Below are 17999 nucleotides of genomic sequence, written 5' to 3'. Positions count from 1 at the left end.
GATTAAATAGCAGAGTTGTAGAGCCTTATTTGCTACTAGAACATCTAACTGGTTTTAATTCTATGAAGAATGTTCAATTATGTTTGTACGTATGTCAATCTTAACAATGAAACTGATACTTCCATTGTAAACTTAGGTAGTCAAACATTTAAAAAGTTTACAGTGTGTAAGGAATTATTTCCTGTTTGTTTAGTCTCATTATTTTACTTCTAAATCCATAAATAAAAGTTTTTAACTAAAATCTGCATCTTCATGATATATAACTGTCAGAAACTAAACCTTTCTATAAAGCGTAATCTGAACACATCTTTCTTGATATAATTTTCCACATTTAAACACAGTGTTCCAGCTTCAACAGCTGTGTTCAGTCTTTGGTTGTGTGATATATGAATACACCATGTGTTTTTATCTTATAGCAATTATATTAGTTCTTCTGAATTTATTCTTTCATCTGAATGTATGCAGATTTCACAAGTGGTTGAGAAAACCATTAAGTTGATTGCACTTCATGTTACCCTTATTTCTTTGTTATTCTCAAAGTAGATAACACATGTCACTGGCTGGGATGAATATTGCTGAATACAACGGTGTATAAAAATGTCACCAGCAGAGTATTTTTCAACAATCGTTTAGGTGGCATCTAAAGGTTACAGTCATACCTATGTGTAATGAGAATGACTAGTTATTTAGTTGTGCATGTTTCTCTGTTTAAACCAAAGTTTTTAAAAACTAGAAACCTGATATTCAGTCTGAAAAATTCTCCATGAGTTGGTCAAGTTATTTCTGGAACTTGGTATTGACCAAGTATATGTGCAAGAAATTACTCAATGTGATTATCCAAAGTAAGTCCTTCACAAAAGCATCCACTTTGTATTTGGATTTGATGCATTTAAATTAATAATGATTATTCATTTTATGTATTACTTGTATCCAGTTTATTTTATTTCAGTTGAAATCAATTCAGTTAAGTAAGGGTTTCAGTTACACTTTATAAATGATACCTTTACACCTATTATTAGTGGCCTTATTTGAGAGTTCAAACATATATTCAGTTCACATGAATATCCCACAGAATGGTTAGGGATAAGAAACGTTTGTTACCACAACCACAGGATATCATTATTACAGAGTGTGCTAACAGCTACTGAAGTGTGTCCTTATCTTCTCTTGAACTCTTCTGTGATTTAAGTTTAGAAATACTTCAAAGTAAGGAACTGGAATTTTTCATCACTGGAAGGACTTACATCCAGGTTGAAGAATAGTCAGTCACCAAAGGGAGGTATTGTTTGAGAGAGTTATTGGGCTGAAGAGAAGTCTTTTCATGGATGTTGGATGTTGCAAAAGTCCACAACTTTAATCTTGTTACTCCTTACAGCTCAGGTAAGAGAACAGCCAACATACATAGCACCCAAATCTATTGATGAAACTCTTTTTCAGGATGAACCTCAAAAAGAAAGAGGCGCTAAATGAGGATCATTATGGTGATTTGGCATTTGGAGAGCAAGACCACTTGGGGTGATCTGTATGGATCTCACAACCCCTCGACTAATATATACAGTGTTTCTTTGTGGTGATTTGATATTTGGAGAACAAGACTGCTTGGGGTGATCTGTATGGAACTCACAACTCCTAGACATATCTACAGTGTTTCATTGTGGTGATTTGACACTTGGAGCACAAGACCACTTGGGGTGATCTGTATGGGGCTCACAATCACAAAACTTGTGTCTACAGTTTTTCAACCCCAACACTGGTCAAAGCCACCTGGAGAATAACTGAGACTGAAGACAACATTGTTGGATACTCTGCCAACCTCAAGGGGGAGACAGTACTAAACCACAAAAGTAGGACATGGGACAAGGTAAACACGGTTTGTGAAGGAACATGAGACTAAACATACAAGCTGCCTAGAGAACCTCGTTTCTTTGTCACTCAGAATTAGAAACCTATTGAGTGTCAGAGCATCTGAAAGCTCTGTATACTATTCCAATAATGTCAAAGACATTTTGGTCAAAGGATGACTGAAAAGAGAGAAAGGGCAATTTTTGGTCATGATATTGATTCCCAGTGAGCAAATTAAAGCAGATTACTCCATCATTTATGCAAAGAAAAGGAAAACTTAGACTGTTTCCTGAAGCATTTCAGGAACAGTTGGACTCAGAACAGGCTGAGCCTGGTCCAAAGTCTAAACAGTCTGGCCTTTGACTCATTTCAACATTTGGAGGAGAAGCAACTGTATCAAGTAAGTGAACTAGTCTGTGTGGAGTTTTGACAATAATCCACTTGTTATTTATATATATATTCAAAACAAACTGAAAGAAATTCATAACTGAGTTGCACTGAAAGCTTGACTTTTTGGAAACCAGAGCAATACATCAGGTTGAATTCAAAACTCAAAAGAAGTGTGCCATAGAAAGCTTGGGTGCTTACATAGAATATCTGTCCCATTTACTCTGTAAATGGCTTTAGCATATTGAAAGGATATCCTTGAAGATAACTTTGTGAAAGGGATATGTGAAGAATGATGCAGCATCACCTGGATGTGTGAGACCTTTTCACCCTAACTGAGGTAGTACTTATTATAATGCAATATGTAGTGCTAACTTCAATTCATGCACTGGAAAGAAAAACGCCTACAACATAAACTGTAGTGATTTCACCTCAAGCAGATTGTCCTACCCAAGGAACCACATATTGCCTGGTTCAAACCCAGCTAAGAGTTAACCAACCACCCACACATGTCAATGTTGCTGTGTAGCCACAGTGATTAGTATTCAGTGAATGAGCAGGACTGTCCCAGTCCTTCTGTGGTGTATATGCTACAACCCCAGTCACTAATGCCTCTACTAAGACATCATTCTATTATGGATGAGCAAATTACTTGCTTTACCTGTGTAATATTTGGTCATTTTTGAGTGAACTGATCCTATCTTGCCAAGCAACAAAGTAGACAAGGTTATCAGTTTCATTCAATGGAACCACAGGTTCATGAGAGCTAATGGCAGTCAGTAAGTACCATAGTAGTAGCTCCAGCAGTGTACTGTCTTCAGAAATAGCAGTTTTATGGCCATCATGAAAGATCCAAGACTCAGTTACCATGAAAGTCTAATCTTTCTTTTCTAAGTCCTTCAGCCCACTGATCATGTTTATCTAACTTTATTTTACTCACTATTTCCATTTAAATGCAGTTTATGTTTATTATTTACAGTTTAATGTAGTTTTATTCATTTATGCTACTTTGTTTCACTTTGCACCTCATATTTTCTTTCACTTCTCTACTAACAACTCACAACACCTGTTCTTCCACAAACTGGTTTAAAAACTGTAGTTATTGCAGGGATTAAGTATCTTTTTACTAGCTTTATCCTTGAATATCAATAGCAGCAGTTTTGGATGGCATTAGCTAACAAAACTAAATATTATAGACATAATCTTGCATTTTTCAAAATATAAAATATTTAACAGGATAATAGAAAAAAAAGAAAAATCACTAACGTTTTTAAAAAGAATTTTGAAGTAAGGAATACCTTGGTCCTGATAATTTATCCCACAGTTGAATTCAACTGGCATTTACACATGGAAGTTTTAATTGTTTATAATGAGATACTAGATTACCATAAGATTTCTATTTCCTGATTAGTGTAATTTTTCATTTCAATTTTACTTAATGCAATGCTCATTTTAAGTTCAAGTGTAAAATAAAGTTGAATTTAAATAGCTTCTTGAGCCAAGGAAGGCCTAGAGACAGTTCCATGAACAGTGCTAGGAATTTTTCAGAATGTGGGAGAGTTGTTCCTGAAATCATTAATACATGTAGACATAAGTAAACTATGTGTTAGAAACAGCCCAGTATATAGTTCATAGCAAAGTTTGTGTCAGATTGAAAAACACATTAGCAAATGAAACAAGTTATAAACATAACATTATAATGCAAAGTTTAGAAGTTTTTGTGGCACAAGAATTCATTTTCTGAGATCATTGAAAAGGCAACTCCATTTTTGTGAGCTAACATATAAGACATATAAAGATACAGCTGAGATAAATCATAGAAAAGATAAATATACAAATAATAAAATCATAATTGAAAATAAAAATAGAAATTGCTACCTTACAAGCTATAATTTAATATTTTTTGTGTCATAACAAGTCAAACTTTTGGAAATAAAAAACTCAAAAGGAATTATTTTGTATTTAAATATTGGTTTCCTTTTTAATTTGATTATAATCTCTTTTTACGTAGTTCGTCTTTATTTTCACAGTTTTCACTACTTTTTGTGACTGGAAAAACGAATTAATGAGCAAATAAAGTACATACTTGTCACTCATAAAACACTAAAATAAACTGATGGCTAATGCTGAATTTTTGTTTTTAATATTAACTTCCACTCAGAACAAGAGTGAAAGTAAAAACCGAACAATGATGGCTATAGCTAATTTAATTATTATGTTCTTACGTATAAAGGTTAGAATGCATTGTTCACCAATTGGGTACTCACTGTTAGTGGTATTTTCTTTACAATAAAGTGTAGTAGTTGTATTAATTCACTTTTTGACTTCCAAAATAATTAAAAGACTGGTGAATCATTCTCTCTTTTTATCTGTAAATGGATAAATCCTGTTAATTTGGCTTATGCATGCTGTTGGCTGTGGCACAAATAAATTATATTCTTGTGATTGATCACGTATAGTTGTAACACAAAAGCTCTTATACAGTATATATGTGTGTGTATACATATATATATATACATACATACATACATACATACATACATACATATAGTATAAGAGCATGCATAAGCCAAAATAATATAATTTATCTATTTTACAGATAAAAAGAGAGAATGAGTCACCAAACTATTATAATTGTTTAGTTGTGGCACCATTAACATATATTTTGGTGGCTCATAGTTGTTGTTGTTTTTTTTCAAATTATGACAAAAATCATTCCTAATATTTATTCAAAATATCATTTCCAGATTTTAAGATATGATTTACATTTATATTTATTTTCAGACATTGATTGTGGCATACCACCAGATGTACAGAATGGAAAGTTTGTTTTATTGGATCAGTCCACCACTTACTTAAGTAAAGTTCGATATTATTGTGATATGGAATACGAACTGGACAGTCAGAATGAAAGAATGTGCTTAGATACAGGAAGTTGGGAAGGATCGGATCCTCTCTGTAAAAGTAAGAAAAAAATTTTAGGAAAATTTTGTGATTTCAACTCAATTCATTTAACTGTTGATATTTCAACTATGTTTTAAAATACACCATAAATGATTATACCATTATAGCAAAACATTATTCCCATATTAGAATCTTGATTCACACTATTAATTGTATATATAATAATTAATTGCAATTACAATTCAAAACATAGTTTAATGAAATATCTCATAATTTCTGATTTTAATATATGATCTGAAAGACAGTAATTAAAGTATTATTTAATGTGAAGAGGTATTTATGTGTTTGCTTTGAATTTTGTGCAGAGGTCACATGGTTTCTCTGCATTAGCTCTCCATAATTTGGCAGTGATAAACTAAAAGAAAGGTAACTTTTCAGTGATACCCCCTACCAACTTGTTTCTTACTCTTTTACTAATGAAAAGTTGGATTGAATGTCACATTATAATGCCCTATGACTGAAATGGTGAGCATATATGGTGATGAGGATTCAACTTCTTGTCCCTCAGGTTGTAAGTTAAGCTCTCCTACCACCAGACCATTTAGAAATCAGATTTATGTGATATGCTTTCTTAAGCATTTCTGCACATTTATAACTGCAATTTCTTTATAGAATGTAATCTTCTTATCTTATGTTTGTACAGTGATTGAGTGTGGTGAGCCTGAAGTTCTACCAGGGTCCTACGTAAAACCTCACAATGTCACAATTAACTCAACTGTCCAATACATCTGTGAACCAGGTCATTTCATGATTGGAAAGTCCAAAAGGAAATGTGCATTGAATGGATTTTGGACAGACCAGCCTCCAGTTTGTAAATGTAAGTATACCATTTGTAAATTGCAGCTGATTTTGTTTAGAAAATATACAATACTAAATGAATCTAATGTATTTTAAATGAGGTTTTAGTTGGACTGAAATATATCAGCGATGAAATTTCTCTTTACAATATCTTTTGATCACTTTAAAACGTTGTAACAATCAAAATGCAGTAATACTCTTTTCTTTTTTTTTAAGTAACAAGAAATTTTAGGTGATGATGGATTTTCCTGATACTTAAATTTTACTTTCACACAGTTATAAAAGTGGAATGTAATGTGGGAGTACATACATACCCCCACTTCTTGTGCTGATCATCTCATTGTGATGTGTTATTACAGATTACATAACAAAATGATTTAGTAAAACATGGGAGTAAAGGATCTTCATTGCACTAATGCACGGGGCCACAATTATGTACTGTATCATGATGCACTGTTTAACCATCCTCCATCCATTCAACCACACTTTCACCTCCATGTCTCATACAGTCTGTTACATCTTTGTGTTACAGAGTTTAATACATTTTCATCTTCAAATGTCTTACAGTGTGGAAATGAGTCAGAGTTGCCAGAAGTATCAAATTTCTTCATCTATTCACACAACTTATTTGAAAATAAATTATTATTCTCATTTTTTTTTTTTTAATTTATCTTGACTTTCATGAATTTGAAAACAAAAATGTCAATAAGGAAAGAGCATCCAGATTTTGAATTACAAAACACTATTCATGGAAGCCATAACTAAAAGCATTAAATACACTAATATTGCCATCCTTTTAATGCATTGTTTCCATATTGTTTAAAGCAATGTAATCAGTAATAATACCATACAATACAATTTACAGGTTAAAAGAGACATGCATCTTGATCATAAATTCTAAACACTGGGAAATGCTATCATAATTTTATGAATAAGCTTACTCCCACTTTTTGGCAGTCACAGGAGATAAACAAAGGAACATAAAACCTATATTCTGGTACATACACTAACTACTGGGCTGCACTTGGCCCAGTTTTAAAATTTTCACATAAGATGCATGTTATGCTAGCAAATGAACAAAGACCACTACATAGATAAAAAGAGATATTCTAATCTTTAATAAAAAATATATTAATTTATAAAGTTCAAATTTTGTTTCAAAAAATTACAATGAATTGTATATTTTTCACCATCTATAGATATTGATTGTGGTAAAGTACCTCTTGTGTTGAAAGGAGAGGTAACTTATCCAAATAGTACAACCTTCTTGAACAGTCTAGTGACTTACTCTTGCTCAAAAGGATACAAACTCATTGGTACTAGAATGCGCCATTGTGAAGAAAATGGCCTTTGGACAGGAAGTGCTCCTAGTTGTGAAGGTAATAAAGATATACATATGGCTTTGAATATTAACACTAGTAACAGTGGGTTTAAAGTTTCTTAAATCAATTTTTGAATGTGTATAAGTGTGTAATATGCAAGTACTATATATCTTACCTTTCTATACTCTGTATTTCTTATTTGTAGAATTTAAAAATTTTTCTGTGTTAAAATTTTGGAACATGCTATAGTCATTTGAGATTGTGTGCAAAATTCAACCTGTGGTGTTTTTAAGCTTAACCTATTGAGGAATCTATCTGCTGTTTTAATGGATAGTTACTATATAATCTGTTTAACTTTGGAAGATACCTTGAAACTGTCCCATAGAATAATAATAGTTCCATATATATCGTTTCACTATTCTTCCAGCAGAGCAGCAGTATGTTTGAAAACTTATAATGCTAAAAATCAGGTTTAAATACTAAAGAGTGGTAGTCAAAACACAGATAGCCTATTGTGTAAATGTACACTTAGCAACAAACAAACCAATGCCTTTTTTTCTGGTTGGTCAATAACAAAGTTATATTCAGAGGTGAAATTCTAACAGTACGGAATGCCAGGACTTATTTCTAAGGTGGTACAAATACCAGAACTTATTTGAGCTGCTATGCCACTTTATGTATACATTTTTTTCCTTTTAATAAATATGTCCATTTCACCAAGCTGAATATTTTAATTTTTCTTTGAGAATAATTTCATCCCTGGTTATATTGCAATTGCAGGGTTGGTACTTTCAAAAGAGATTGATTCTAATATTTGAGGATGACAGTTCTCTATTTCTTGAGTAAGAGTCAAGACTTGCTGTGAAAGTTCCTCACTGTTTTAGATTTTCTGTGCTTGCTGATTGCATACATTTTATTTTATTTTGTTTTATGTCAAGCCTATTTTAATTTATATTTCCATTTAAATACACTTTGCTTTATTTTTTCATCTTTGTCATGACACAGTAATCACCACAGTCACACTCATCTACTCCTCCTTTTTTATTTCAAATAAAGCAGCTTCAGTTATTTTGAGCCTCCAACATTATGCATTTTCTCTTTCAATTTACTTGTAGCAAATGTCTACACTTTTCATATATTACCTCAACAAATCTTTTAGGTCTATAGATGTCAGGTAACTGTAAAGAGATGTATTTTTGAAGTACCACAAGAGGAAAAATATAAAGTATTTTATGTCATAAAATTGTAGTTAAAAGTAAAATTAAATGCTGCTGTGATGAACAGGGGTAATTATAGGTTTGGGGTAGATTCTTTTAAAACTGTAGCAGTGTCCCAGTACTGATCTGTTGTTGGCCATGTGGTCAAAGGAATATCATTACAACAATATTTAAAGGCTGGAGTATAGAACTGGGTAAACCACAAGTTCTACCTATACATTTAAAACTTTAAATTGTTTGATAAACATGTTAGAAGTTTTGCTACTAACTTTATTCAAATAGCAACCAAAATCCTAACCACTACACTAATAAAACTTTGTTACTTGGTAATCTGCTAAATTGGAGTTTTTCTTACATAACTTTACTATTTACAAGTAAGTACTATCGTTATATTGATGAAAAAAAGTGTAATTCTTCTTAATTTATTGCTCTACCGAACTTTGTAAATAATAAAATGTATACTCTTCAAAACAAGAAACGCAAAAGAGATATTTTTGTTATTTTAAAGAAAAATATATGTAATAACGTTACAAGCTCAGAGTATGTGATGTTACACGTGTTAAGGCACTGATTATCAGACCAAAGTGACAATAAAAGTTGTGCACCTTGAAAACGGAGGAAAACATCGGATTTTTCACCAAAACGCATGTGTGTCCAATACATTTGTTTGAGAGATCTGCATGTTCTGCAAGTGCAACATGTGCAAAATCCCTATAAAAGTGACGGGTTCTCGGTTTCCATAGCTCAGTGTTAAGCCACCGACACGCAATACAGTTACGCCAAGACTGACTGAAGCACAACGCAACAACGCCATTGGTCACTTGGAAGCAGGAGAATCTTGATCAGATGTTGCCAGAGCTGTGAATGTCCACCCAAGCACCATCACATGGCTATGTAATTGTCACCAACAACATGGGTCAACTCGTGGCCATCCACGATCTGGCAGACCTCGTGTGACCACGCCCGCACAAGATCGCAACATCAGGTTACGTCACCTTTGGGATAGGAACACCACTGCGACGTCTACTGCCTCAACCATACCAGGGCTGCGTAGGATTTCCGATCAGACCGTACGCAACCATCTACGAGATTCATAGGCCCCAAGTGCAACCCATCATGGTGAACGTCAACGAAGTTTTTCAACATGACAACGCCCGTCCTCACACAGCCCGACTCACCACTGCCTGCTTGAGACACCACAACATCAACGTTCTTCCCTGGCCTTCCAGATCACCAGATTTAAACCTCATCGAACATCTTTGGGACGAGTTGGACCGACGTCTGCGACGGTGACAACCTCAACTGCAGACTCTACCTCAGCTTGCAGCAGCTTTGCAGGCTGAGTGGACAGCCATTCCACAGGACGTGATTTGTCATCTCATCACTTCCATGGGCAGGAGATGACAAGCAGTTATTGATGCTCACGGGGGGCATACTCGTTATTGACGTTGAGTGACATTAAACTTCACCTGGTGAGCGTGGACTTCGCCTTTGCAGACTTTGGATGTTCAGCAGTGAATGTGCAAAGTTTCACACATGTCATACAGAACTACCGGGAATAAACTTGTTAACAATTTGTCTCATATTTTGCCTTTTGCGTTTCTTTTTTTGAAGAGTATAGACACTCTATTCTAACTACATTTTTCTACACTTCAGTGCTAATAAGTATAAAAGAAGTTGATATATATAACTAATATTTACAGATTAACTTCTTGCTATTGATGTAATTCATTTAATTAAATATAATATTTAAATTATTTATTTTTCATAATAAAATCATGTATACTGCATTTCCTTCATTTTGTTTAGAATTTGCTCTTAACTTACTTAATTTAATTAAATGTGACTACTTGATCAAATTTCCAATATGCTAAGCTGATAGGGAAAGATTAAACAGATTTCACTTTGAAGATAAGATAAATTAATATCATGTAGTCAAAGACAGGTGCAAGAAAAATACTACCTTTCATGAAATAATATGTTCTTCATCCTTTTTTATATTGTTTATATATTTTTTCTGATGCACTCATACAAATGTACTGTGTTTGTGGAGAAGTCTTTCCCATAATAATCAAAGTTTGTCACAAAGTGAAACAATTTGAGGGTGAGTCAGATCATAAAAAATTAAAATATACTCTTCAAAAAAAGGAACGCAAAAGTCAAAATATGAGACAAATTGTTGACAAGTTTATTCCGGGTAGTTCTGTATGACATGTGTGAAACTTTGCACGCTCACTGCTGAACATCCAAAGTCTGCAAAGGCTAAGTCCACGCCACAAGGTGAAGTTTAACGCCACTCAACGCCTATAACAGAGTATGCCCCCGTGAGCATCAATAACTGCTTGGCATCTCCTGCCCATGGAAGCGATGAGATGACGAATCACATCCTGTGGAATGGCTGTCCACTCAGCCTGCAAAGCTGCTGCAAGCTGAGGTAGAGTCTGCGGTTGTGGTTGTCGCCGTCGCAGATGTTGGTCCAACTTGTCCCAAAGATGTTCGATGAGGTTTAAATCTGGTGATCTGGAGGGCCAGGGAAGAATGTTGATGTTGTGGTGTCTCAAGAAGACAGTGGTGAGTCGGCTGTGTGAGGACGGCGCTGTCATGTTGAAAATGTCGTTGACGTTCACAATGATGGGTTGCACATGGGGCCTAAGAATCTTGTCGACGTATGGTTGAGCCGTAAGATTCCCTCGAATGTGCGAAAGGTCTGTTCTGGCATTGTAGGCAATGGCAGCCCACATCATGACGCTGCCACCACCAAATCTGTCAACATCCCGCACTCAGTTTGCTGCAAAATGTTCACCTCAACGACGGTAAACACGGGTCCTTCCATCCTGCCTACAAAGCATAAAACGTGATTCATCGCTGAACCAAACATGCCTCCATCGTCGATGAGGCCATACCCGATGTGCCCGAGTCCACTGCAGCCGTGCTTGACGATGTTGCTGGGTGAGAATGACGTCTCTGCCTGGACGTCCAGGTCGGATTCCTGCATCTCGTAGACGGTTGCGTACGGTCTGAGCGGAAATCCTACGCAGCCCTGGTATGGTTGAGGCAGTAGACGTCGCAGTGGTGGTCCTATCCTGAAGGTGACACAACCAGATGTTGCGATCTTGTGCGGGCGTGGTCACACGAGGTCTGCCAGATCGTGGACGGTCACGAGTTGATCCATGTTGTTGGTGACGATTCCATATCCTTGTGATGGTGCTTGGGTGGACATTCACAGCTCTGGCAATATCTGATCGAGATTCTCCTGCTTCCAAGCGACCAATGGCGTTGTTGCTTTGTGCTTCAGTCAGTTTTGGCGTAACTGTATTGCATGTCGGTGGCTTAACACTGAGCTATGGAAAAAAACGCAAACTAACGTGGCAGGGGTTTTGTTAAAACTGACTTTCATAAGTGTCTTGCACTTGAAACCATTTACCACCATTATAGAATCCACAGGGCTTATTTTGATAGTCAGCTTTCTGAGTTTTACAGCGTCAGTCACCAGTACTCCTCCTATATGCATCGTACAAATAAAATTTTTGTAAGTATTTCTACTTTTTTATACAGAAAATGTTACCTGCTGAGCTACTGAAAGCTTCTTATGGGATAGTAGTCAAGCTTATCTAAAATTGAATGTTATGTTATAAAATTGTGTTTCGTATCAGATGAGACATAAAATCTCACAATGGCTCTTTCTGACCAAATATATCACTTCCCTGTGTGTGCATAAACCAAATTAATGTCACAAATTGTCAGGATTTTAGTACATATGGGCTAGGATTCTTTTATAGTAGATATTTGTGAATTTTTGGCAACAAAATTTAAACAATAAATGGACAGCACATATTCTACTTGTTTTAAAATATTATGTTCAAAACAAGTCAAATATATGTACAAAATTTTTTTTACACTGTAGAACATTACAGTTATTTCTAAACTTCTAAAGAATTCTCTTGTAAAAAGTCCACACAGGCTGATTTAATTACTTTAGATCCAAGACAGATTATCCTTGTTATTTCTGTTAAACTGTGAAAGTCACTTTAAAATATTGTCTATTTCAGTTGTAGTACCAATCACACAGACTAACTTCACTTTCACTAACTTAACTTCTGTTGATTATCCTAGTTGTATCCACAGCTTTAAATAATAGCCTTTTTTTTAATTTATTGTCAGAAGTTTACACAGGCAGTTTGAGTTACCTTATAACCTAATTAACAAGACATTATTTTTTTTATCTCTTTTGTTATAATACAGCTGTGAAAAACACTAGTAATTATCTGTTAAAGCTAATTATTCTCACACCAGCTATCTTTGTTTTCTTTCATTAACCAACTTTCTTTTATATATTCATTAACTTGCTGTATCTGCATGTTTTCACAACATATAACAGAAAAATCTGGAACTATCTGGCCCCCTGATAGCAACGATATTATGCATCACTAAAAAACTTGGGAGCTTTGAGTAAGATGACATCAACAATATTACTAAAACTTAGTACATCAATCAAACTCCATACACAATATACAACTCATACTGAGTTATGTAACTTGTTATAACTATTGCTTGTAAAATAATCAACTTAACACACTTCTTGTGAAAAGAAAATAATCATTAAATATTAAGTAATTAAATAGACTAAATAATAACTATAAAGCTAAATTGTCTTGTATATCTAACACAAATATATACTTCAGATTTACTTATTTTTAGATGTAAGACTTAATTCAGAATTTAATTTGTAAGTTCTAAGTTCCATAACTACTAAGAATTCCAATTTTTGACAAGAAAACTTGTCTTCAAATACTGGAAATCAGTAAAACACGTGGAAGCAAGTACATAATAAAATGTGACAATTTTCAAGACAGTGGAAGTGTACACGTGCTTTATCATATTTAAAGTAATCTATGCTGACTCTGAGCACTATAATGAGTGAACTGTCAACTGTCTGAGATTGAGTACTTGGACATACTTCCAAAGTTAGTTTGAATACTATAGTATATACCATTATTTTTGTTATTAAAAACCTAGAATGCTAACTGTATGATACGTTGGAAGGAAAAAATACCACGTACTTTAAACCACCAGAATTTCAGTTTTCTCAAGAATGTATCTTTCTTTTGTATATTAGTATTAAAGTTTCTGTATGGTAATATTAAAGTTCTATATGATAGTATTAAAATTTCTATATGGTAAAATTGGTATGTAACTTATATCACTAAGTATTGCTGCTATGTTGAGCCAGATGAAAAATAAGAGCTAAAACTTCTTTCAGCACTTAAAAAAGTTTATATGAATTTTATGTCATAATATTTGATCTTTGTAACATGCCAGCTACTTTTAAGAAGCTGATGAACTTGCATATGTGTTTTGCAGTAGGAACTGTCTGGCTTATAATGAAAATATTCTGGTATTTGGTCACATATTTCAGGCTTAAGTTTAAAACCAGACATGGTATTTCAATGTTCACAACAAGCATCTGTAAAAAGGAAGCTATTCACATTTCCTTTCATTTAGATGAATGTACAGATTCTTGGAAATATACTAAGTAGGAAGAAATGTCTACTGATCATGGTGTAATCTAAGCAGTGATAGATTGGCCCACATCTACAAATATAAAAGTAGTCTAAAGTTTTCTTGGCTGATTTTCTTATTATAAACATTTTGTGACAAACTTTTCAACTACAAAAGCACCACTATCATCACTAACTAAAGTTAAATCATATTGTGGCTAGACTGTAGATTGCATATAGTCATTTTGGTTTCTAAAATGTGACACTTATATACTGCAGTATTGTATTATTCTAAGAGATATATTTCATTCATTCAGGATACTTATGCCAGCAACAGGGGAAATGGAGCAGTGCTATCATGAGGTGGCAGGGCTTATGAGAGGAGGGGGGCAACTGTCCCAGGGTTGGGAGTCTGTTGAGAGGCCAGGCAGTGGAATATGACAAAACTCACCAGAAATGCATACTACTTTAATGAGCTAAAAATGCTTTTTGATGTTTTTATTAAGAAATTTGTCACCTAAATTTCTTTAATGAAAAATCAGCAAATGTTAATAAATATATTTAAAGGTAGCCCCAGTGATAATACTAACCCTGGGGCCTGACCTGGGCTGGTTCTTGATGCTACTACATAATAGTATAGAACCTGTTATGTTGTACATAAGCCACATGCTCATGCCTGTTGAATAGTGCTATTGTACCACAAAGAAGGAGCTACTTGCAGAAGTAGAGCTTATTAAGTACTTTTATCACTGTTTGAATTTACTATTAGAGTAAATCATGTATTGAAATGGCTGATGAATTTTAAATTACCCAAATTTTAAATTATAGGAAAATTGTGTTACTGTGTAGCATCATTTGACCTTACAGCATAGAAGTGAAGGTCAGCTTGCTTGCCAGAAAGTGAAAGCTTGTTTGTTTCTGGAATGTCCAGATCTTATCTTGAGAAGGTCTCAGCCATAACAATGAACTATGCAAGTTGTATGAATCTTACTGTCAGTTGAATATTTAATTTGATCAATAACAAAAACAGTTTAAAGATCCAGACTTAGCTGTGCTATTACTTATTGTGTAGTAATAAGATATTCTCAAGTCAGTGAATGCACTATACAGTTGTGCAGCCTCTGGCAGTTGTATGTCCATCTGAGGTACAAGAAGGAGTATGTCTTTTCTTTATTTCATTATTTCTGTTTAAATACATTCTACTCCCAAATTAACTGGTTTACATTTTAACTTCAACAATCAACAATTGTTATTCCACTAGAAATCAGTTCAGTTTGTAATATTCTTTTGTCTCTCTGTGTTTTTTTGTAAAAGTGTTTCAATTTTATTCTTATGCTAACTTTAATAGTATATTTTCTCTGTTTCAATGCACCTATCACAAGTCACTCATGTTACGTTCATGAATCTCTCATTTTTGTGGAAGTCAGGTAACTGTGCACAAGTATAATCTGGAATGACTACAGTTATTTAACTTGAAAAAGTATAATGACTTTTATGCATTGAAGTGTGATGATAAAAAGAGATATCTGTTCTACCTGTTTTATAAAACAAAATCTATCATATTTAGTTGAAAATATTTTATATACTGGTATTTGAAAACTAATTATTGCTTTTTGTATCATTAAAGATAATTACTCTGTAAAAGCTGTTGTTCAAGTCATGATAATTAAGTGTAAATTATGCTTACATGCAAGTTACTTTGTAAGGAAATATGATTTTACATCAGTTTTAGCTCATCATATTACTACTTTGAAACACACCTGTTATATTGGAGAATGAGTGACATTTTATGTGCAATAGAATAAATTGTTATAAAGATTCATGTATAGAAAATAAGAAATAAAGGTAGTTTTCACTTACATCATTCAATGTGCAATAGTGCATAATAGTACATCTCCTTTGTATCCAGTTTTTAATGAACAAATATTGAGATCCTGTGTAGTGTACTGATAAATACATTTGAAGATAATTTCTATTATTTCTTTCAGTTATTGACTGTGGTGTTCCATCCCTAATAAATAATGGAAGTTGGCAATTGCTTGGAAACACTACTTATTATGAAAGTACTGTAGAATATAGTTGTAAAGAAACCTATAAAGTGGAAGGACCAGTCAGAAGAATGTGTCTGGAAAACAGCACTTGGAGTGGTGAGGAACCAATATGTGTGGGTAAGTACATTGAACTGGTGCAGCAGTGAATACAATGAAAACAAAAACAGGTATAACTGCATAGGAAATAAATTTACGTTTTTTTTAAACTAAAATATTACAAGTCAGTAAATAAAACATAAATCAACATATTTTAAAGAAATTATAGAAAAAGGGTTGTTTTATCCTGTGAGTACATTTTGATTTTTAAACATATTTGATTTGTACAATTTCTTAAGATCCTTATTAGATCAATTTATTGGTGTGAAACAAGTGATTTTGCATTTTACTTATTTATGATATTGTTTAAAACTAAGAACTCATTCTGGAAAATATTTCTTGCATTTCTGTATATAGATCCTTGAAAAAAATGGAACGTAATATTTTACTCTAAATATTTTGTAAAACTTTCAGTCATAATAATAAGCATAGAACGAATGAACAATCTTAAAACGAATATTTATCAGAAATGTCCTGTGGTAAACCTGAAAAACAAAATCGAAAAATGGTAGTGGAAGGCCAGAACTTCTCTTTTGGTGGTGTTGTTCATTATTCTTGTGTGCCAGGATATCATTTGAAAGGTCAACTCACTAGGACATGTCAAAAGAATGGTCAGTGGTCAGGTGCAATGCCATCATGTATAGGTACGTTATTTTATATGAATAATTTACATAGTCCCAATTTTATAAATATTAATATGAAAATAAAAACAAAGTATAAAAACTTTTTAGAATTTAAAAAACCTTTGTTTTAAAGATTATGACAAATTCTTTATTTGTTAAAAGTTTATATTTTTTGTTTACATCAAACTTCAAATTGAGAGAAATGTTTATTGGTTTAACACAGAATATTCATTGTCTAAACCGTTTTAATAAAAGTATTGAACTTATGGATCCACAGATTCATTGAGAAAGATTAATAGCATTTAAAAATACATAGCTGTACAATTGTTGAATATAATTTTTAAACTATCCTTCCATTATAGTAAACACCACTTATATCTGTTAAATAATTTTAACTCAATTTTATTAGTGCAGATAGTTTTTATATATTGGTATTTTTATGTTAAGAAAATGTTTTCAAAATTAGCACCAAAAGGATAGAATGTAGATATTTTGCTTTATTTCAGGAAGTAGTGACAGTTATGAAATTGTGAATTATGTTAGGCCTAAGGACAATTAATTAACTGAAATTAAGTATACATTAATATTATTTTAGTGGTAGACTGTAAACACCCCAGTGTGGTTCTAAATGGAAGAGGTTTTCTTGTAAATGGAACTACCACCTTTGGAAGCATTGTGGAGTATGAATGTCTTCCAAATTTTAAAATGGTTGGAATACCGGTCCGACAATGTTTAGTGTCTGGTTATTGGAATGGTCAGGAACCAAGATGTGAAGGTGAGTCTATTGGAAAAAATAAAGAGATCTAATGGTGAGGAAGAAAATTTGTATTGCAGGTTATTAAATCTTGTATATAAATACAAATAACTAACATTTGAAAAGTCAGAGAAGATTGTAAAACATTTCATAAATGAGCATTTGTGATGGCTAATCATCTTTAAAAAAATAAAATAATTTCAAACTTGTTATTTCTAATTTTGAAAAATTATGAAATGAGTAAATTCAACTTTTTCTTGGGGAAACCATAAACAGAACAAATTAAATTGAAATAGTATGGAATAAATAATAAAATTACCTTGCGTTTTAACACATAAAAACTTAATATAATTTTAAAGAGTCAGACTGAAATTAAATAGAATAATTACTAAAAAATTGCATTTCTGACCATTATGAAGTATAGACTGACTAAGAATGTTGATGATG

At 33.2% G+C, this 17999-nt stretch overlaps 1 protein-coding gene across 5 annotated transcripts in view; it reads left to right on the top strand.

Annotated features, from left to right (window-relative positions):
• Positions 1-17999, top strand: part of LOC143230463 (sushi, von Willebrand factor type A, EGF and pentraxin domain-containing protein 1-like) — a 126664-nt gene that overhangs the window by 85500 nt on the left and 23165 nt on the right. For all 5 annotated transcript variants that reach the window (XM_076464066.1, XM_076464069.1, XM_076464068.1 and 2 more), the window contains 6 exons: positions 5014-5193; positions 5837-6010; positions 7191-7370; positions 16017-16196; positions 16643-16819; positions 17394-17573. In XM_076464066.1, coding sequence (XP_076320181.1) covers positions 5014-5193; positions 5837-6010; positions 7191-7370; positions 16017-16196; positions 16643-16819; positions 17394-17573 — 1071 coding nt within the window. The remainder of the gene's footprint in view (positions 1-5013; positions 5194-5836; positions 6011-7190; positions 7371-16016; positions 16197-16642; positions 16820-17393; positions 17574-17999) is intronic.

The sequence above is a fragment of the Tachypleus tridentatus genome, chromosome 10 (genome assembly GCF_004210375.1).
Source record: "Tachypleus tridentatus isolate NWPU-2018 chromosome 10, ASM421037v1, whole genome shotgun sequence".
Taxonomy (NCBI): domain Eukaryota; kingdom Metazoa; phylum Arthropoda; class Merostomata; order Xiphosura; family Limulidae; genus Tachypleus; species Tachypleus tridentatus.
This window is presented reverse-complemented; position numbering and strand designations above follow the sequence as displayed.